The sequence below is a fragment of the Dermochelys coriacea genome, chromosome 6 (genome assembly GCF_009764565.3).
Source record: "Dermochelys coriacea isolate rDerCor1 chromosome 6, rDerCor1.pri.v4, whole genome shotgun sequence".
Classification (NCBI taxonomy): Eukaryota; Metazoa; Chordata; order Testudines; family Dermochelyidae; genus Dermochelys; species Dermochelys coriacea.
Window position 1 is genome coordinate 60883985 of NC_050073.1, and position 23634 is coordinate 60907618.

The 23634-nt window shown below is 42.8% G+C and overlaps 1 protein-coding gene across 3 annotated transcripts in view; it reads right to left on the reverse strand.

Annotated features, from left to right (window-relative positions):
• Positions 1-6909: 6909 nt before the first annotated feature.
• LOC119856659 (cytochrome c oxidase assembly protein COX16 homolog, mitochondrial) overlaps positions 6910-23634 on the reverse strand; it is a 59513-nt gene continuing 42788 nt past the window's right edge. For all 3 annotated transcript variants that reach the window (XM_038404461.2, XM_043517486.1, XM_043517487.1), the window contains one exon: positions 6910-7271. In XM_038404461.2, coding sequence (XP_038260389.1) covers positions 7155-7271 — 117 coding nt within the window. In that variant the 3' untranslated portion in view covers positions 6910-7154. The remainder of the gene's footprint in view (positions 7272-23634) is intronic.

Here is a 23634-nt window from a genome sequence, read left to right on the forward strand (position 1 = left end):
TAGCCCTCTCCATTCTGAAAATTTATCATTTATTCCTACCCTTTGTTCCCTGTCTTTTAACCAGTTCTCAATCCATGAAAGGATCTTCCCTCTTATCCCATGACAACTTAATTTACATAAGAGCTTTTGGTAAGGGACCTTGTCAAAGGCTTTCTGGAAATCCAAATACACTATGTCCACTGGATCCCCCTTGTCCACACGTTTGTTGACCCCTTCAAAGAACTCTAATAGATTAGTATGCCTCCTTATATGTTCTTAGGGCTGGCCTTAGGGAAAATGGCACCCTAGGCAAACTTGTATTTTGGTGCCCCGGCCCCTGTGGGCACAGCATATACACACACACACCGTTGAAAAGATCAGGGAGAAGGCAGCTCCTGTCTTCCCACAAGTCTCTTGATGATCACTAAATGGGCAGAAAAGGTAAGGCTGAAAGAGCACTGAATGCATGAAGGTTAAATAGGGTTTTGTTGGCCAGCAATGGCTGTCTTTTAAAAGTGATGAAGGAAAGCATCCATTTAGTGTGAAAATGATGACATTTTAAACATTAGACAGCTAAAGAGAATCCTATGTGCATCCTTCTACTGCTAGCAAAGAGGGGAAACAGCAGCAGCCTTAGGGATAAATAGATGGGAGCCTAATGCATGATATATGTAGAGAGAGTATCACCAAGTTAGCTGGTTCTCTAGCGGAGGTGGAGAAACAGGTTAGTGTGAGGTACTAGTGTGTATGTCATGCTGTCCAGAGTGGCTTATAGCTATGAGTGCCAACCTCAGGGCAGACTGTCAAAAGGCAGGGCAGAAACCCCAAACTGGTTGTATGTTCTGTAATTGGATTTCATGAACCCAGTAACAAGTGTGAACTCCTAAAGCACTATAAATACATCAGAGGGATAAATAACTCTCCCTTCCTGGTATTTAAGTTAAGTGCCAATGTGGACACAAGAACAACTAGCCATCAACAAGTTTAGACTTAAAATTAGGCAAAGGTTTCTAATCATCAGAGGAGTGAAGTTCTGGAACAGCCTTCCAAGGGAGTACTGGGTGCAAAAACCTAATTGGCTTCAAGACTGAGCTTGATAACTTTATGGAGACGATGGTATGATGGGACTGCCTACAATGGCATATGCCTATTGGGAACTGTCAGTAGCAAAAATACCCAATGCCCACAGATGGGATACGAGACTGGGAGGGCTCTGAGTTACTGTGGAGAATTCTTTCCCAGGTATCTGCCTGGAGAGTCTTGCCCACATGCTCAGGGTCTAACTGCTTACCATATTTGAGACCAGGTCAGCTTGTCAGAGAGCCTTGGAATTTTTTGTCTTCCGCTGCAGCATGGGTCACGGGTCACTTGCAGATTTAAACTAGTGTAAATGGTGAATTCTCTGTAACTTGAAGTCTTTAAGCCATGTTTTGAGGACTTCAGGAACTCAGCCAGAGATTGTGGGTCTATTTCAGGAGTGGGTGGGTAAAGTTCTGTGGCCTGCAATGTGGAAGAGGTCAGACTAGTGTGACAAAGCTTGTGGGTCCTGCGTTTCCTGGTGGATTTCGCTAGCCTCAGAGGCTCACTGTGACCCTCCACGTAACCCTTCTTTCTCTAGAGACAAGGGTCACAGTCTACTGAGCCATTTTCATCATAACCCAGCGAGGGAGGTGAGGAGAAGTTATCCTTCCTTGCACAGTCTCTGTTGTTTCCCAGTCTCAGTGATTAATCAGGGGCAAAGGTGGGGGTGGGAGCCTGGGCCCACCCTCTACTCCGGGCTCCAGCCCAGGGACCCTAATAATATCAGCTATGGTAGCTGACCTTTTAGAAACATGACATAGACAATTCCCTGGGCTACTTCCCCCAGAGCAGCCCTCACTTCCTCAAGCTCCACTTCACCCTTACCTCAGGGCCTCCTTCCTTGTGCCTGATATGGTGTGTACTACTCAGCCTCTCCAACAGCGCAACTTCCTCCCACAGCTCCTGACATGCACACCCACCTGACTAACAGGCTTTTAACCAGTTTCAGCCAGCCCCTGATTGGCTTCAGGTGTCCCAATCAACCTAGCCTTCTCCCTGCCTTCTGGAAAGTTCTTAATTGGCCCCAGGTGTCTTAATTGACCTGGAGCAGCTGCCATTTCACTTATCCTGGTACCAGGGATTTGTTTAGCCTGGAGCTAATATATCTGTCTCCCACTACTTTTCTACAGCCATCTGGCCTTGCCCCGTCACACTAGATGATCACAATGGTCTCTTCTGACCTTAAAGTCTATGAGTCTATAACAGTCTTACCCTGGAGTCACAGATAGACTGGAATGCCCAGGGGACTATGTTGCCACCCAGGTAAATTGGACTATGTGATAGATGGTCACTTTACACCAAAAATCACTACAATGTTCAGGTTACTCCCAGTCCCAGTCACCTACCATAGGTCATTTGTACTCAGATCTGAAATCAAAGACAATGCTGTAGCCAATCCTGTAACAAACTAATTCATGATTTATTAACTAAGAAAAGAAATGAGAGTTATTTATAAGGTTAAAACATACACATAAGAGTTTACAGTCTTAGATTTAAAAAGGTAATATAAACTTCTACAATAAGCACCTCGATATGTCCTTAAGGGCTGACCCATGCCAAACAACATTGGGATCTCTTGCTTATGTTTGGAGTTGAGACAGCATAAAAGATCCAGTTTGTCCTTGTCAGGGATTTTTATCCCCCCTAACCTGGAATCCAAGCTGATGGGATGAGTGCTCCTGCATGCAACCACTTCATGGGTGGGGCGGGGGGGGGAGGGAGGAAGGATGCAATCAACAAAGTCTTTGTTCCACAAGGGCCCATTTGGATTCAATAGTCCTTCCTGATGGGCAGGAGATAACACCCTTTATGGTCAACTAATATTTCACACTTGGTAATTCTTCTCCCCTGACTGGGGAATTTACAGTCTTAGACATTTTTATATTTAAACACTACCTTATAATATGGGATACCAGAAGATATTATAACTAGGATTAATACATGCAGCATCCTACAAGTATTCCATAAAGTTATAACTCTAATATTTATTTTGATACCGCTAACCCCAGGTAAACCAGAATAAACCAGCATTTGTAAGTGTTCAATGAGGCCTAGGGACCTTAGAATGAGCCAGCACCAGGTCTGCCAGTGTCACCTTGTAAACCTGGCTTCTTTGGGAATTCACCCCCTCCATTTGCCAGATCAAGTGTTGTATGTGTTAGAAAACTATATTAAATTACTCTCAGAAGATTGTATCTTGTACATGCATGTAATGGATTAGAGGGTCTAATAAATCTTTTCCATTTCTAATTGCTGTCATGAATGATTCTTCACAGGGAGAAAGGGGAGAGAGGCGGAAGAAATTAATCTATTTGAATAGATGAAAGAAAAAAGCTGAAATTATTTAAGAAAATGCAATAAGGAAGATGATGCTTACAGGTATGAGCCATTATTACAGCAGTCCCTGGGAGTGACCTTTGTGGTTCAAATAGCAAAGCACTCTGTGTAATAATTCACTGTTTAAACATTCCCACAACATTCCAAAAAAATTGCAACATTCCAATTCCATTCATTTCAGCTCCAAGGTAAATTTTTTAAAAATCTGAGCAACTTTCATTCAGCCATCTTGAGCTATAATATAATAAAAATAATAATACATGTATTATTTTGTTATTTATTATTTTATAGCAACTATAAGTATGATAAATGCATCACAGGGAACACACAGAAGACAGTCCAGAGAAATTTGCAAACTCAGGTCTCAAATCTGCAAACATTTATGCACATGCATAACTTTATGCAAGTCCAATATATTTAAATGTTTGCAGGATTAGAGCCTATCTGGGGAACTTGGCAGACAAATGAGGATAAAATATACATCAAAAAGGGAAGGGATGAGCTGCATTAGTGCAAATGAGACCAGAAACGTACCCCCACTATTTCCCAGTCTGATCACAAATTTATTTTTTCCACAGATAACTAAAATATGGCAGAAAGTTCAAATCTGGCATGCAAACAGACCTCACTGATTTCAGGCAGCATGTATCATGTTAGTACCTCTTTAAAATGAATGTAGATTTCATTACTGTGGCATGGGAATGGAGCTCATTGTTGGAGAGCCTGTAGAAAAATGGGTTTGGAGGGAGGGTGCATGATACACAGGATGGGGGAGGACATTCCAGGTGCATCAGACACATGATCTGGGGAAGGGATTTAAAGAGAGCATATCTCTGTGAGTTTTGAGGAGATTTACATGTACTTGTCTCTGGAGTGCTCTGAAAGTAACATCTTCTGTTGACTCATGTTTAACTTCTCAGCTCTTCAGGAGAGGAGTTTTACATGCGTTTTGCAACACCTTAGACAAAGATTCATTGTGGATGAAAGGAACCACCTAGAAGCATCTATATAGACATTCTTTGCAAGAACAATGAGGAGTCCTTGTGGAACCTTAGAGAGACTAACAAATTTATTTGGGCATAAGCTTTCGTGGGCTAGAACCCACTTCGTCAGATGCATGGAATGGAAAATACAGGAGCAGGTATAAATACATGAAAAGATGCGAGTTGCCTTACCAAGTGTGAGGTCAGTCTAACGAGACAATTCAATTGACAACAGGATACCAAGGGAGGAAAAATAATTTTTGAAGTGGTAATGAGAGTGGCCCATTTCAGACAGTTGACCAGAAGGTGTGGAGTAACAGTAGGGGGAAACTAGTATTGGGGAAACTAGGTTTAGGTTTTGCAATGACCCAACCACTCCCAGTCTTTATTCAGGCCTAATCTGATGGTATCCATGTTTGCAAATTAATTCCAGTTCTGCAGTTTCACGTTGGAGTCTGTTTTTGAAGTTTTGTTGTTGAAGAATTGCCACTTTTAGGTCTGTTATTGAGTGATCAGGGAGATTGAAGTGTTCTCCTACTGGTTGTTGAATGTTATGATTCCTGATGTCAGATTTGTATCCATTTATTCTTCTGCGTAGAGACTGTCCGGTTTGGCCAATGTACATAGCAGAGGGGCATTGTTGTCACATGATGGCATATATCACATTGGTAGATGTGCAGGTGAACAAGCCCCTGATGGTGTGGCTGATGTAGTTAGGTCCTGTGATGGTGTTGCTTGAATAAATATGTGGACAGAGCTGGCACCGGGGTTTGTTGCAGGGTTTGGTTCCTGGGTTGGTGTTTTTGTTGTGTGGTGTGTAGTTGCTGGTATTTGCTTCAGGTTGGGGGGCTGTCTGTAAGCGAGGACTGGCCTGTCCCCCAAGATCTGTGAGAGTGAGGGCTTGTCCTTCAGGATAGGTTGTAGATCCTTGTTGATGCGCTGGAGAGGTTTTAGTTGGGGGCTGTAGGTGACGGCTAGTGGCATTCTGTTACTTTCTTTATTGGGCCTGTCTTGTAGTAAGTGACTTCTGGGTACCCTTCTGGCTCTGTCAATCTGTTTCTTCACTTCACCAGGTGGGTATTGTACTTTTAAGAACGCTTGATAGAGATCCTGTAGTTGTTTGTCTCTGTCTGAGGGATTGGAGCAAATGTGGTTGTATCTTAGAGCTTGGTTGTAGACAATGGATCATGTGATGTGGTCTGGATGAAAGCTGGAGGCATGTAGGTAAGTACAGTGGTTAGTAGGTTTCTGGTATAGGGTGGTGTTTGTGTGACCATCGCTCATTAGCACTGTAGTGTCTAGAAAGTGGACCTCTTGTGTGGACTGGTCCAGGCTGAGGTTGATGGTGGGGTGGAAATCATTGAAATCTTGGTGGAATTCCTCAAGGTCCTCCTTCCCATGGGTCCAGATGATGAACAACAAAACACCAACCAAGGAACCAGATCCTGGAACAAACCCCAGGGCCAACTCTGTTCACATATCTATTCAAGGCACACCATCATAGGACCTAACCACATCAGCCACACCATCAGGGGCTCGTTCACCTGCACATCTACCAATGTAATATAAGACAGCATGTGCCAGCAATGCCCCTATGCCATGACCTCACACTTGGTAAGGCAACTCACATCTTTTCATATATTTATACCTGCTCCTGTATTTTCCACTCCATGCATCTAATAAAGTGGGTTCTAGCCCACGAAAGCTTATGCCCAAATATATTTGTTAGTCTCTAAGGTGCCACAAGCACTCCTCGTTTTTGCTGATACAGACTAACACGCCTACCACTCTGAAACCTGTCATTCTTTGCAAGAAAGTTCTAAACTTTACCATAACTACTTACTAAGAAGTTTCTACATATTAGTGCATTAAGGCACAGATTCACACGAAGAGGATTATAGAGAAAGCCAAGTACAGGTAATCAATCTCCCTACATCTATATGTATGCGCACATACATGTATATTATAATAGTCCGAGGGAGATTTTGCACTCCATATATTGGGTCAAAAAGAGTCTATCACTCTGCTCTGTTAGCTCACATAAAAAACAGCAAGGCTCTTAAAGAGGAAGAGCTCTTCTTAGTTAAACTGAAATGTTACACAGAGAAAGTTGCTGTCCCCAACAGCACATCGATAAAGTGATTACAGCAATCTGACCACAGCTAAACGAATATTATTAAAACCATTACCTGCTGACACTGCTGGAACTGAGTAGTGTACTGGCAAGGTGCTGGAAATAAAACACAAGAGCATTATTATCCAAAAATGTGCGTGCTGTTCCTTAACAGCTCTTAAGCCTGTAGAGTACCTCCCACATTTAAAAGCCTTGAGCCTGAGATCACACAGGCGCTCTCTGCACCAACATGTATCTGGTCTCACACATCTAGACTTCAGAACCACCACTCTCATTAGGCTGACAACTTGTGCTACTGACAGGTTGAATTCCTAGATGTCAGTCCTCACTGAAACCCACACAAGATTGTGACCAGTAGCTACTAAAAATACTGAAGGAAAACACTGACATTCTCAATGAAAGAATGGGCTGATCTTTATTAAGAGTTAATATACACAGTCTATGGGCTTCCATACAAACGGATGCAATTGAACAAAGATCTTTATTTAACATTTCATCTCCGACTGATCTCAAGTAAACCACCTGTCAACTTGGTTTTTCCCCCACCCATGTCTCGCCCCGGACACAGGATTAGAGAGCAAGAAAGTCCAGTCACTGGCATAGCAGTGATTCTATAAAGACACTGGAGTGAGCACACACAGTCAAGATGGCTTGGAATGAAGAACTTGCTGCTGCTGCTCTTGAAAAGACTTGGAATCCTCCCATGGACGGGGCCCTCTGATGTTCTTCCAGTCATCAAAGTCAGAGTTTTTCAGTTTCTATAGATAAACAACAACAAACATAAAGCTATGTTAGGGCATGAATGCCTGGCTTTAAACAGAGTTCTTCCAAATATGCTTGTTTCCTATATCACAAATGTAACATCATCCACTGGCTGATTAACTTTCACCCAGGACCAAATGATATTCTATAGGAGAAAAAAGTCTACAAACAGGAGAAAGAATGGAGAAATATCATATTAAATGCCATCAGAAGCTATGACGACTGTAGCTGTAATTGCTCCTCTATATCTAGGGAAGAGAGATCCATTGGAGAGGGCAGAAAAGGTTCTCTTCTTTACTTTTTCTTTTCTTTTAAAATCTACCCTATTTTCAGGTCAGCCCTTTGACTGCAGGAATTTCTGGTGTTGAGGTCTAGAAAGCTGCCAAAGCACAACCAAAACCTGGCTTTTGCAGAAGGAACTACTCTTCTGGGAAGTAAGGGAGAGAAGACAATGTCTGATCATTGGTGCCCAGAGGTATTCTGCCTGTGAAGGGTAGATGGCCTCAGGGAGAGTTAGAAACAGCATGATCCCCTTCACTCATACTACTTCCATATAAAAGAGAAGAATGCACGGCTTTCCAGAATGTGCTTCCTAATTCCAGAAGCCACAAATGGGAGATAGGGCTATAGCCATGTTCCCAACCCACCTACCCATGTCCCCCTTTGGGCTGAGGAATACACTGGGAGGCATGTCTATATGGCGTGTTAGTCCACACTGAAGGGTGTGCACTAGCATGTTGTGCACTAACCGGCCCATGTGGACCCTGCTGGCATGCACTTAAAGCTTCTTAGTGTGCGTTAATGTAGTACTGTTTGAAATGGGACTATATGAACATGCACTAGGGAACTTTTAGTGCATGCTAGCAGGGTCCACGTGGGCCAGTTAGTGCACAACACACTAGTGCAGACTAATGCATTGTGGAGACAGGCCCAGGACATCTTAAGTGGCCGAAGAGCCTAGCACTTAATGTCTAGATTTCCCACACAGGTGTTCTGGGGACCAGACAGGATCTTTTCCCACCCTCCTCTAGCACCCCTGATCAAGGACATCCACAATTGGACTCTTCATGCATTTCTGTGAATGGGTAAAAAAAAGAAACGCCCTCCTGCCCTCCCCTGCAACCTACTGCTGCTGCAGAAGGCAAAGGGATGCTGCAAGTCCCCCAGGAGTATGGTTGTAGCAACACACAAGACAGCATTTTGGCACAGGGTGTTGCAGTTCTCGCCATAGAGAAGCTAGAGAATCTTTGCAGACTATTTTTTAAAGCCTCTCCAGTTCCCATGTCAAAGAACTAAACAGTAAAAGACAGAAGCCAAGAGAGTTTCTGTATCCAGTGCATTTTAGTGCAAAGTTTCATTTCAACGCAGTTACTGAAAACAAGCTGGAAGCAAACTCTGCTGACTCTTCCTTTAGTTTAATGCACACAGATAGTGGAGAAGTAGCTGCTTATCCCATGTCTTCTCCTTGACTATCTACTTTAGTTTCAGTTACTGCCCCTGCTCTCCACCTCCCATTCTCCCCACTTTATCCTTGAGATAGCACATTCTGAACCAAGTCCCACACTGGTATAAGCAGGTGCCTCTCCCACTGAAGACAATGCGAGTTTTGCTTGTTTACACCAGGCCAAAATTTGACCCACCTCTTCACAGTGCTGCTAGTTGAGAAATGGAAGTCCCATTTCCCATGAGGCATAGACTCTCTGTATTCAGTAAGTTCCTAAATATGGAGCTTTGCATCTGCTAACAGCAGATATGTGAGGGAGTTTGCAACATCATCCCAAAGGTTCACACTGAATTCCAAGTGTTACTGAAGTAGAGAAGAATGTATATTATTAAGATTTTGTTTTGGTTATTTTTAGTAAAAATCACGGACGGGTCACGAGCAATAAACAAAATTCACGGAAGCCATGACCTATCTGTGACCTTTGTTGCTGCGGCTCCATGGTTTCCCCCACCACCACGGTGGCTGGGAGCTGTGGGGTGCCCTCTCCGCCCACGGCAGCTGGGAGTTGCAGGGTGACCATACTTCCCGAAGAGAAAACAGGACACCCCAGCCGCTTGCCTGAGGCCTCCCCCTCCCCCCATGTGAGGCTATTGCCTGTTGCTGGACCCATCCCCCTCATCAGGATCGGGGCCTCACTGCAATAGGCGCTTTACAAATACACCAGAAGACACTACCCTTGCCCTACAGAGCTTGCATTCTAATTTGCCTACTGTCAATAGGGATGACAAATAATGACGGACTTGAATAAGGGTCACAGAAAAATTTGGCAGCTGTAACAGGACAGGCCTGCTGTTATTGGTTCATGTTATGTAAAATCTTCATGACACCTCTACAACTGGAAGAAATCTCAATGAGATTAGTCAGATTTCAAAATAAATTAAGCAAGATCGCACAGAAAACACTTATGCACGCGTATACATTCACCAGACTTTTGATATGAGGTAGCAGCAGCTGAATTTTTCATACAGTGGAATGAGTTAGCATAAGCACTTCCTGAAAACTGTCCTTGCTACTTTATTCAAATTGTGATTAGCCAGTCTTTCATTTCCATTGGAAGAAATCTAAACTGACTAGGGAAGAGGAGGAGAGGGAGTTTAGGGAAGGTGCCCCATCATCCCATGCATCAGCAGCCATCACTCTGACTACAAGAGACAGAATTTAACACCTGACTCAAATGGAAGATTCAAAGAAAATACACTGCAAAGAACCTTGTGCTTTACAAAGGGAAAGCATTCTGACTTTATAAAACACATATACAGTGTACCTGTACACAATGCATGCTCTAGAAATGTTTAGAGATATTTTCAATAAGCAGTTACTGAAAGTGAAATATATACAGTGAAACTTACAGTATCTGAAAAGACTGCCTAAGGAACCAACACAAGCAGAATACCTAATAGAAGATAGTCTTTAACTAAAGACTTCAATTGTATTGGAAACCTTAGGAAGGCTTTGAAGGGGTCACTCTCAAGACTAAGGGTTGCCAACAGCACAGGGTGTTTCAAATATATACAGAATCTAAGGAAATGAAAACAAGAAAATATTTTGGCAGTTTGTTCCAAATTTAACGGTATCAGGGTTCCTGAAAAAGACATTATGAATTACATAATGAAGGACTTAACATACAAGGGATGGGTATAGTCAGTGTAAATAAGTAGATTAAACTGTACAATTGATGAGGTCTACTGAGTTTATCCTTGTCAGTTAAAATTGAGTTACAAATCTAATCAACGCACAGGGAAATCGTACATTTGTTTGCTCAGGTGTTACATTCATGAAGATCATTAATAGTTTGTGACATTCAAAACAAAGATTTCATTTGATGCCTCACTGCAAATCTAGGGAGAGTAGCTTCCTAAGAACACATGGCAGAATCTGCAACCATTATTAAGGCTGCGATTTAGTGATGGAGGTCACGGAAGTCACGGAATCCATGACTTCCAAAGACAAGCACGACTTCAGACAGGGCAGCTGGGAGCTGCAGGGTCCCCTGCCACCTGCAAAGGCAGGGAGGTGCGGGGTACCACCACAGCTCCCGGCCACTGCAAATGGCAGGGAGGACTCACCGCTTCTGGCTACCATGGGTGGCAAGAGGACCCCCTGCTGCTCCCCGCCCTCATGGACTGCAGGGTGGAACCCGGTGGCAGGGGGAATCCCCGCTGTTTCCATGGACCGCAGGCAGCAAGGGGGATCCACGGAGCTCCCGGCTGCCGCAGGTAGCAAGAGGGACCCCAGCTGCTCCCAGCGGCACAGGGGAATCCCTCAGTCTAGAAGGGACATGTATCAGTCTATTATCAGTCTAGAAGGGACATGTGTCCAGTCAATTATACTTTCAGAACAGCCAGGCTATAAGATTTCCCAAATCTGATCATGTCATAAAAGTTTTAAAAAGGGGTCCTTTTTTATTCAGGTAAAGGTAAGAAGGAACATCATCTATGACAATGGACCTGTGTAGCAAGGTGCTGCTGCAAAAGCACCTAATTAGCCCCTGCTCAACCAGCTCCAATCAAGAGAAATAGATTGGGGCTGGTGTAACAGGCATGATGCCTGGCCTGGGGATTGGCTCCACCTGTGGGACTGACAGGCCAGCAGTTGTAAGGACTGGGAGCCAGTATGAAGTGGGGCTGCCAGGAGAACGGACAGTTTCCTGGCTGCGGGCTGACTGCTAGCCAAAGAGGGAACTAACCCTGTAAACAGCTCAACACTGGTGGTGGGAGAACTGTGTGTGTAAATAAAGCTAAGGTGCTACATAACAGGAAACCTCTCTGAGATTTATTGGAGCAGTCAGTGGGCCCCAGGAAAAGGGGCGGGTAGAGGACCCTGTTACAACTGGAAAAAAGTCCTGATTCGCTATGGCTTAGCACCTGTAGTTATTTACATCTGTGCAAAGTTGGGTACAACTCTACTAAACCAGAACTCTCCACTCACTCACACACACTGGTGAGAGCCTTTCACACCCACTTTGTACAGAGGTAAATGATTGCATCAGTGCAGGATACTAGAGAATCTGGCCTTCAACTGTTACTGTGCTATTTTTATTGTTCTTAAATAAGCCGAACAACCCTGAAGAGTTAAGTCCTCTTTCTGTCCACTGAATAGGAACAGCACAGGCAGCAGCATTACAAGCTTCCCTCAGATTGCCACACAACCATGTTGTACCAGGACCACACCTTTGGGTGAGAGGGTAGCTCAACCCCAAAGTTCACTCAGTCGTTGGCTTCTCTGCTGAGAATGCCAATTAGTGCTAGCTGTGGTGTGGACACCTGTCCATTAGGACCAGGACTGAGACCACCTAATTTCACAGAAGTACCACATACAGTTGGTAAACTACTTTCAGCCACTCCCAACTTGAGATCTATACAAACTGGATGTCTAGAGGTGAAAAGCTCTACTCTGCTGCCAATCCCCGGCACTATTCAATCCACTAAACAGTCAATCATTGACAGAGATTTAACCAGATCAGATTGACATCTCTTTTGCTACTTGTCTCAAATATCCCAAAGGATACTGAAAATTAATTGTTTAAAGTTAGAACAATATAGTATATCAAACCTACTGATTCTTTCTAAATCAGCTAAAAATGCCTCTTTAAAGTCTTTGGCTGACAACAAACTGTAACTAGAAGAAAGCTGCAGCTCTGTGAATAGGTGATATGGCTAAAGAAACATTCAGCTGCTCACTACACATTTTGCTTTTATAAAAGACTCCTGTTAAGCAGGTTTCAGTGTTAGGGATACTGGATGGTATAAGGGACAGGAAGTGGCCTAGGGAGTCATTCGCTCACCGGTTCAAATCTGGTCCAGACTGATGGTGTTTGAAAATCATTACTTTGTGAGTTTGGGTATACGTTGTCCATGGAGGGCAAGCCTCCACATCACAAAGAGCAAACTGAAGTCAATAAAAATTCATTTGGACCTGAGAGCGCTCCACACCTCTGAAAACTCAGGCCAAGTTATTTCAAGTTGGCCACCAAAATCAGTGGTCATTTACAACAATTGTGACTGTAGTGTCTCTGTGCTTCACTAACTCACCTGTAAAAAGGAGACAATAAAAACTTGCCTCTTTGAGGAGGCTTGTGAAATGCTCAGATACTTTGATGATGAGTGCCCCAGAAATACCTATCCATAACAAATCAAAAGGGGCAATTATTGCCCATCACTATGGTAACTGGCATGTAAAATTTCAGATAAAGATGGAAAGATTACAAAGGGCAGAGTATATTCACAGTTGAAAGGAGCAGGGAAGAGAACTGCATCAAATCAGCTCAGTATGTGTCAGAGCAACAAATTACTTCCGGGGCTATAGTGCGTGTAATGAAAGATCCTACTGTAATGTATAGATGTAGGGGGACAGAGTTAAAATGGGTGTTTAAAAACTCCACCTTATTGCACTCATGAAGCTCTATTTTCGCATGAAATCTTTCACAATGCATGCTCTTTGCTCTTTTTATTTTCCTTAGAAAAGTTTGCTGCCACACTTGTTTAGTGATTTAAGGGTTATCACTTCGTATTTAATTATCATCTGTGATTAATCCTGCTCAGACTGGAAAGCTGCATGGAGTAATTCTTTTTAACCAGAGGGTGTTTCTTTGCAGTTTTATGTTGTTAATGTATAATGCAAGGTGACAAGGGCTGAAGAAGTTGCGAGGAGAGAGAATGCAAAGTCTGAAGTAAGGTTTTTATTTAGTGAAGGAATGAATGGCAGTGGGATTGAAGCACAGGATTTAGACCTGGATCCACACAGGAATTTAGGCCGTGTGACACTGACCATTATAGCATTTCTAGGTTAGGCACCTAGAAAATTACTGGAACACTACTGCAATCCACAGAGCCTGAGTTAGGTGCTTATGCTCCCTATACAATGAATGAGAAGAGATGGGTGCCTAAGAAGGTGATCCAAAAAAGTCAGCATGCTAGGCAGAGAGCCAGCTCAGACAGCCAGTGGAAGATGCTGATGGGAGACAATTAAAGAGTTATTAGAGCAGGGGGACTGGACCCCTGGGTCACCCACCTCCCAAATGGGTGCCGTCCACCAGGTTACAAAGTCATTCTTGCACTCTCCGGCTGAGTGTTACAGTATTGTGACTAACTATATGCAACACAGAACAGCTTCAAGAGGAGAGACTGAGGGAGCCCTATATAAAAATATCCCCCAGCTCAGTGGTTAGAGTATTCGCCTGTTCAAATTCTTTTTTCCCCTCACATTCCAGGTGAGTGCTCTAACTACTGAGCTAAAAGTTATAAGGTGGGCACCACGACTGCTTCTTTCCCTGGACTCCAATTCTCAATGGAACCCAAGCCAGTGGGCAGCCTCTCAGCATGCTTACCAGATTGGGTCCATGAATGAGTTAGTGCCTATCTTCCCCTGGTTCATGGATTGTACTGGGTCTTAGGAGATAGGTGACTAGGCACCTAGGGGGAAGCAGCAGTGCACTTACCCAGAGGCACAAACTTACCTGCCCGGGAACTTTTACCCTGAAAATGTAGCTACTGAGTGAGTTTAGGCACCTACAGGATTTGGTGGGACTTTTGTGGATTGTGGTGGAGCCTAAAACGGGGACTTAGGTGCCTAAGTCTAGCGAAGACACGGTAAATCAACCGCCGAGCACTCTCCCATCGACTCTGGTACTCCACCGGAGTGAGAAGCGTAGGCGGAGTTGACGGGGCAGCGGCAGCAGTTGACCTACTGCAGTGAAGACACTGCAGTAAGTACCTCTAAGTATGTCGACTTCAGCTATCCTATTTTCGTAGCTGAAGTTGCATAACTTAGATTGACTTAGCTCCCCCTCCCCCGCACTGTAGATGAGGGTCTCTGCATCCAAGAGATCTGGGTTCTCTACTCAACTCTGCTGAAGACTTGTGGTGAAATCCTGATGATACTGAGGGCAATGGGACTTCCGCCATTAACTTTAATGGGACAGGATCTCACTCTCAGCACGAGCTTGGGTAAGTCACTTTAGGCCCAGATCCTCAAAAATATTTAGGCTCCTAACTTCCATTGAAATCAGTGGAAATTAAGAGCCTGAATACCTTTGACGATCTGTGCCTTATTATCTCTGTGCATCAATTTCTCCATTTTTCAAATGGGGGCAGTACATCCCTCCTTCACAGGAATGTGTAAAGCTTAGTTAATATTTGTAAATTACCCCAAGAGCCTTGGATGGATAGTAGTAGAGAGATGCAAATTATTTAACAGCCAGAGTATTTATTGCACTCAGTAATCTGTGGGGTTACATAGCCTTTCCATTTTTAAACTAACCCCACACTGTACTGGCCAGAGGGCCCCAGAACCCACGCACACTGCAGGATATCAGCAGAGGCAGAAGGCCATTCATGCATTGCTTTTGTATGCACAGCTAGTTAAGTGTGTATTTATTGGTTCAAAGAATTCACAAGCTCCAGTAGTAAAGCTGACAGAACATGGCCATTTACTTCTACATTATCTTCTTTCCTTAAACAAAAAAATCTGGAAAATTAAAAGCAAAATAGTATTAACATAATATTAAGTCTGCAAAAACAAGCACTGAAAATTCAGTGAGTTCCAACCTTAACTAGGATATGTAATATTTTCTTTTCCTCTTTCCCTTGTTTCTGGAAGATTAGCATATCAAGATACAAGACCCTAGAAATGCTCAGAAAGAGAAGTAGTATTGCTCTTTGTCACTGAGGTGTGCCATAAAATTTACAGCATGTGCACCAGGGCTAAGGAATTTCTTTATTTTTGAGTGCTTAATCTTGCCATCTTAATATTGTACTAAAACTTTTAGAAGTAAATCCTAGCCAGTATTTTGCCACTTGAAAGGGCCCCCTTGCAGCAGAACCAGCAGGGCAGAAGTTTGAGAGGTGTTCTCTTTCTGCAAGGGGTCCACCTCCATGGGTACTCCCTATGTAGCTATGTGCTGTGAGATTTGGGGTGGGGTCAGCCAAAGCATGAGGCTCCCCTGCTGTGCAGCTTCTCTGGTCTTTCCCCATCCCTCATACACTGCAGGATGAGCATGGTAGGAGAATGGGGGCTAGGGACATAGTCCAATTGTATGGATGGAGTAACATCTGCAGAGCACATCAGGTCCTACTCCTGGACCTAGGTGGGGAAAGGAATACAGATTCCTCCAGCACTTTCCTCTATGGAGGTTCCCTGCAGTCAGCTGAATTTGTCAGGGTGGGCACCAGGGAGAAGACTTGCTCCTTATCTTGCTTTGATTGTAAGCTCTTTGAGGCAGTAACCATCTTTTCATTGTGTGTGTACAATGCCTAGAATAATCAGTCCCAATCCCTGATCTCTAGGCACTGCTGCAATATAAATAATTAATTAAAAATCATTTTCAAATTTATATGCTAAAAACAGAAGATGCACTAGAAGGGAGGAAGAAGAAAGAGAAACGTTTCACATATGAGTGCTATCTAGAGGTTTTACCTCTGAAAATTTTTGTAAAATAAAAGTTTCAAGGGGCTTCTGACAAGTGGAAGGAAAGGGCTGAGATGCATGTCCAGGAGTGAGCCAAGGAGCCACCAGAGCAAGAATTGATTACCTGCCAAACTAATACATGACGGTGGCGTCCCTAAAAACTCATGTCAGAATACAGACTCCCATAAGACAAGGCTCAAGGAACAGAGCTCAAATATAGCTAGGGTCCTTCATTTTCAGTTATTTTAATTTTTCCCAGGAATTTATCAGTGTTCATTATCACAACAACAAAAGCAGGTGAAAAACCAGTACAAAAAAGTTAATGTTCCCTTTTGATCTCTGATCAATAGACTATAGTAACAGACAGGAACCATCTGGTTACATAGTTAACTTCTAACAAGATACAGGTAAACAGACAGACAAATACAATCACTCTCACTCTATTTCTCCAACAATAGAAGTCTACATTTCAAAGACTTAGTCTATCTAGCATGGCTTTGTTAGTATTTATAAGGAATAGCCCTAATTGCCATTTTTATACTTTTCTAATACGTCTTTAAAGGTTGAATTTGGGTCATAGTTGCTTAACCCTTTTTGGCTCAGTGTCACACAGACCCATCAAGCTAACAAGGGGTGGAGGCAAAGTTCACACTAACAAGTGGGGGAGAAGACTTGCATGACGTCTCCATCCAGCAGGAGAGAGAAGGTTGGTTTTACTTTTCAGGAGAATCCATTTCAAAGGTTTACTGGGCTATAAAGATGGAGGGGCTGAACCTCAAGTGATAAGCAATTGAATCAACTGATTGTATACAACATTACTGTATCATAAAATCATATAGAATGAGGTATTTTCTAAAAGCTAATGACACACTGGCAATTAATATCTGTGAAATATATGTATTATTATAGGAGAAATTATGAATACTCATTATTATATTAAGTGTGTGGCCAAAGGACATTCCTGCCCAGACATGGAGTGGGGACAGATATTTGCCTATGTAAATTAAGCGTAATATAATCAAAACAACAGAAGCCCCATTTGCACAGAAATCAGAAGGGGGAAAAGGAAGAATAGCATGAGTCAGCTTCTTAGTGGATAGAGCAAGCTGAGCACAGAGGAGGGCTTCCTGTCTCTTGAACTAAGGCCATTGAACTTTGGAAGATGTAAGCAAGGGCAAAAAGTCATTTTTGGTACTTATTGCTAGACAGACACAAGGGAACAGAGCTCTTCCAAGCTGAGAAAGATGGGTCTTTCAAACAAGGGGCACTGAAGTCTCTGAAACTGAATAGAGATTAGAAGCCTGTTCAAGCAAAGATCTTTCACTTAAGTTGACAAGGGAAGCCAGCACCTTGTACTTTTTTGGAAGTTCCTGACTGGTGAGGAAAACCATCTTGAACAAAGGCTGTATCTTGCTAGATTAATTTTTAGACTCTTAGATGTGTATTTTCATTTTTATTTGCTTGTAACACTTTCTAACCTTATTCTTTTTACTTAGTGTGGTGTTTAAAGGGAAGGATGTATTAACACAATTGAGTTAATAAGGTGTGATGTGTGTCATCTTTAGAGAAACAAGTGAATCATATTTCTCGGAATCGTCCAGGGCTGGACACTGCAGAGCACAGAGTTTTGGGAAAATTCAGGACTGGGAGTGTGCTGGGGTCACCATGCAAGTAGTAACCAAGGCTGGTGGAAGCCTCAGTGGGGCTGAAGACTGGCTGCTGGAGTGAGAACTGCTGAACCAGGGCTGTCTAGCACACAGATACTCAGGGTGGGACCGGCTTGCTGGTAGGCTGGTTGGTAATAAGTAAAAGGGGTAAATTAGTGAGTAACAAAATTTGCAGATGATACAAAACTACTCAAGATTGGTAAGTCCCAGGCAAACTGCGAAGCGCTACAAAAGAATCTCTCAAAACTGGGTGACTGGGCAACAAAATGGCAGATGAAATTCAGCGTTGATAAATGCAAAGTAATGCACATTGGAAAACATAATCCCAACTATACATATAAAATGATGGGGTCTAAATTAGCTGTTTCCACTCAAGAAAGATCTTAGAGTCATTGTGGATAGTTCTCTGAAAACATCCACTCAACGTGCAGCAGCAGTTAAAAAAGCAAACAATGTTAGGAATCATTAAGAAAGGGATAAATAATAAGACAGAAAATACCATATTGCCCCTATATAAATCCATATCTTGAATTCTGTGTGCAGATGTGGTCGCCCCATCTCAAAAAAAAATATATTGGAATTGGAAAAGGTTCAGAAAAGGGCAACAAAAATGCTTAGGGGTATGGAATGTCTTCCATATAAGGAGAGATTAATAAGACTGGGACTTTTTAGCTTGGAAAAGAGACGACTAAGGGGTGATATGATTGAGGTCTATAAAATCATGATTGGTATGGAGAAAGTAAAGAAGGAAGTGTTTTTTACTCCTTCTCATAACACAAGAGTTAGGGGTCACCCAATGAAATTAATAGGCAGCAGATTTAAAACAAGCTAAAGGAAGTACTTCTTCACACAATGCACAGTCAGTCTGTGGAACTCCTTGCCAGAGGATGTTGTGAAGGCCAAGACTATAACAGGGTTCAAAAAACAACTCAATAAATTAATGGAGGAGGATAGGTCCATCAATGGCTATTAGCCAGGATGGGCAGGGATGGCCTCTGTTTGCCAGAAGCTGGGAATGGGTGACAGGGTATGAGATCACTTGGGGCATCTCTAGACTTACCTCTGGAGCGATCGATCCAGCAAGGGTCGATTTATCGTGTCTAGTGAAGATGCGATAAATCAATCGCCGAGCGCTCTCCCATCGACTCCAATACTCCACCGGAGCGAGAGGCGCAGGCGGAGTTGATGGGGGAGCATCAGCAGTCGACTTACCGCAGTGAAGACACCATGGTAAGTAGATCTAAGTACATCGACTTCAGCTACATTATTCATGTAGCTGAAGTTGCCTAACTTAGATTGATTCTCTCCTCCCACCCCCCAAGTGTAGACCAGGCCTTAATGATTACCTGTTCTGTTCATTTCCTCTGAGGCACCTTGCCTTGGCTACTGTCAGAAGACAGGATACTGGGCTAGATGGACCTTTGGTATGACCCAGTTTGGTCTGACCCGTTGTTATGAACGGTATTGAGTAATTAATAGTGGGTTCGCAGTGGCCACTTGCTTGCCCACTGTGGAGAAAAGGTGTCAGGAAAAACATCTCTCAAAATGGCTTCAGAGGACTGCTGCAACACTTTATTAGCTAATTTTTTATAACTAACTTTTACAAAAGACAGATCAGAATGACCCAACTGTATGATTATTTTTTCTAACTTTTAATAAGCTTTTAATATTAGAGGTGTTTAGACTCAAGGTTTTTATTTACTTTTACAAAAAAATTAGCAAAAACTGACAGCTACATTTTAACCTAGTTTTTAAAAGCCTGTCTCCAAATTAACCCTTAACTATGCACTGTTCTATTTCAAACACTTTATAGTAGCTAATTACACATAATATGGTTGCAATTAGCTTAATCACATTCTGGGTGTGGATCACAGAAACCCCCTTGGGACTGCCACCTGATGTGCCAAGACAATTTCTGCTTCCGCTTTCCTGCCCTGTCAGCTTAGGACTTCAGTGTCCTGCCTGGTTTGAGCCAGACGCACTAGCGGGCTGCAAACCCAGACCCAGGTCTGAACAATGTCTCCTAACAGCTGTAGGCTTAATTAAAAGCAACTTAGGAAGCATTCCTGTCCTTGACACTCAGATGCCCAACTCCCAATGGGGTCCAAACTGTAAATAAATCCGTTTTACCCTGTATAAATAAGGTAAGATTTATACAGGGTAAAATCATAAATTGTTCACCCTCTATAACACTGATAGAGAGGTATGCACAGCTGTTTGCCCCCCCAAGTATTAATACATACTCTGGGTTAATTAATAAGTAAAAAGTGATTTTATTAAAATACAGAAAGTAGGATTTAAGTGGTTCCAAGTAGTAACAGATAGAACAAAGTGAATTACCAAGCAAAATAAAATAGAACATGCAAGTCTATATCTGGTACGGTAATAAAACGGAATACAGATAAAAACCTCACCAGTTCCTGTAAGCTTTCTTTCACAGACTTGTCTCCTTCTAGTCTGTGTCCAGCAATTACTCACACCCCCTATAGTTACTGTCCTTTGTTCCAGTTTCTTTCACGTATCTTTGGGGGTGGAGAGGCTCTCTCTTTAGCCAGCTGAAGACCAAATGGAGGGGTCTCCCAGGGGTTTAAATAGTCTCTCTCTTGTGGGTGGAGACCCCCTCCTCTCTCCCATGCAAAGTCCAGCTACAAAATGGAGTTTTGGAGTCACCTGGGAAAGTCACATGTCCATGCATGACTGAGTTCTTTACCAGCCAAGACACATTCCTGGGAAAGTTCATTGTTGGCTTAAGGGCTTCTTGGTTGGGCACTTACTGAGAATAGTCTTTTCTCAGGAAGCTGACCAACTGCTTCACTAAAACCTACTTAGAATCAGAGAAGTATACAGCCAATATTCATAACTTCAAATACAAAAATATGTATACAAATAGAATGAATAGATTCAGTAGACCATAACCTTTACAGAGATATGTTACATGGCACATGTAGCATAAAACATATTTCAGTTATGCATATTCCCAAAAAGTATTATGGGGTACGAGGTCACACTGGGGCATACACACCCCTCAAATCCAGGGCAACAATAAAACTGTGAATGTGGACACGGCCAAAACTCACTAGAATAATACGTTTTCAAAGTAATGCTTAAGGAGTTCCCAAAAAAGAGTAAAGAATGAACATGGTAACCCAACTACAAGTAAACAACTTTGAAAGACCACTTTACACCTTTGCTCAAATGATAGCTCCTTAGCTATGTGGAACTAGCAGCCCTGGTACATTTTCTTGAGGGGCAGTCAATTAGAGGAATGCCTAGAGATTTAGCTGGGTGGCTAAATCCCCATACACTGCATTAAAAATTTTCCTGAAAGATACTTTATACCAAAGACTTAGTGATTCCCCACAGGGGCACATTTTTTCCACTGTATTCTCTGGTGACTGGGATAATGCACAATGCTGGCACTGAAATGTGGTAAGAACCAACCAGTCCCTGTGGCACAGAGATAAAGGCACCAAGAGGAGCAGATGAACTGCAAACCATTATGGATAGCTCCATTTTGAAGAGGGGGAGAGAGGAGGTTATTTATTTCAGGCATTTGTATGATCCTGATCACAGTAACACTGTAGATGGCTTAGAACTTTTTCTCGGGGGGTTGGTATTCATCTATCTAAGAGGAGCTAATGACACTCTAAGCACTAAGGATAGAGATCAAAAGGAGTCTGACACTCAGCAAATGAAGAAAGAACTGGCACTTATGGAAAGTCTAGTACAAAAAGATGCGTCTTATACTGTGTTATGGATGTGGACAGATTGGGACTTAGGTGAATATCTAGCAATAGTGAATTCAAGACGTGAGGGCCAGCTACTGAGAAATCCTGGCCCCCGCAAACCTTATTTATAGGATGGTTAACTTAAATGTTCAGGACTAGCACAGGTTGGGTGGCAGGTCAGAAAGGGAGAGACAGTGCCTGGACTAGCTGTGCTCTAGGCTAATTAGGGCTTTATAGATAATAACCACATTCCTGCCAGGATGCTGCAGTACAAGAACATTAAGTTCTTTCTGGCATGCCTGCTCTTAATACATCAAGTTGCTCTCTCCACTAGTTTAAAGTTCTGGGTGGTGTACCCTAGCCTAATGGAAACAAAGGCTTGGATAAGCCAACATTTTCAACAGAGAGAAAAGTCTTGTTGGGAGAGTAAGAACCTTCCTTCTTGTACTAAGGCTCTATTGCCAGAATTTATTTTAGGAGCCTGTGCCATAATTACTGCCCAGCTTCACCTTCCTGTAATACTTTGACCTTTCCCCATGACCCACATCTTGAACCACAGGTTTATGAGATTTTTGAAAGAGGAAGAAGGGAGAACAAGATAACTTATGTATATATTGTACATTCACTCATCAAATACAGTACTTAAACAAAAAAAACTGTCCTAACTAAAATCCACTTGGTGTCATACCTACTGCTAGTCTTGGTATGTGAAAGACTAATAATTAGGGCTACGTTTTAGTCATGATATTTTTAGAAAAAAAGTCATGGACAGGTCACAGGCCGTAAACAAAAATTCACGGGCCCATGACCTGTCCATGACTTTTACTAAAAGCCCCACCATGACTAAAACTTGGGCATGTGTGCGCGCACACGTGCTGAGGGGGGAGCGGGGTCCGGGACCCCCACAAGTGCTGGGGGTGAGGCCAGACCCAAAATAAATTCTTAAGAGATGTAAATGGCACTAACCAGCTTAGCAGAGATAATATATATAATATTTCTTTTCACTCACAAGGCATCTTGTGTTGGAAGCAGACTTCCCAAACCACATCCCCAAACCTCTTGCTCGGCTGTTTGAAGACTGAGATGCCATTTAATAATTTTGCAATATTTGCCAGCAATCTCACATGAAAAGTAAACAGTTACACATTCCTCACCCAGGGATAAATGTTGCCCCCTCCTCCATGGATGCCTGGGTCCCTCCACGCAGCAGAACTGATGCAGTTCAATTGTGCAAAGTATGGGACATGATTTGGGTGGGCCATTGGGCAGGGGATGCGAACCCATTGCATGTGGTGGAGTTCAGTCATATTTCCTCATGCAGACTTCTTATCTGATCTAATAAACTATGTATCTGGTTTCATAGATCACAGAGTTTAAGGCCAGAAAGTACCATCACCTCATCTGACTTTCTGTACATCACAGGCCATTAGGTTTCACCCAGTTATCTCTGTACTGAGCCCAGTAATTAGTTTGACTAAAGCATGTCTTCCAGAAGGGCATCCAGTCTTGATTTGAGGACATCAAGAGATGGAGAATCCACCATCTCCTTTGAATGTTTGTTCCTGTGGTTGATCACCATGTCTGTTAAAAATTTATGCCTAGTTTCTAATTTGAATTTGGTCTGGCTTCAGCTTCCAGCTACTGGTTCTTGATATGCCTTTCTCTGTTAGGCTGAAGAGCCCTTTAGTACCTGGTTTGTTATCCTGGATTCCTTTGCTAAATTCCAACCCAGGTAATTATATTTTGTCTTGAAAAATTCTTACTGCAACTATGCATTTGCAGTCAGTTAGTTAAAAGGAAAACAGTCAACTTAAAATCTAGTCAATTAAAGAAGGGGGGGGGGGGAGAGAGAGAGAGAGAATGCTAAAAAGTATTTTCAGGTTCTTCACATGCTCCTGAGTCCCTCTTCCTACCATTTTTGGGAGTTTTACAATCATATTTTCCAATTTAAAAAAATTCTCTCTCTTCTCTTCTGCTGTTGGAAAGACTCTCACAAATAATAGGGGAAACTAAGTAACGCCCCAATCCTGCAAATTTATGTGCACGCTTAATTTTA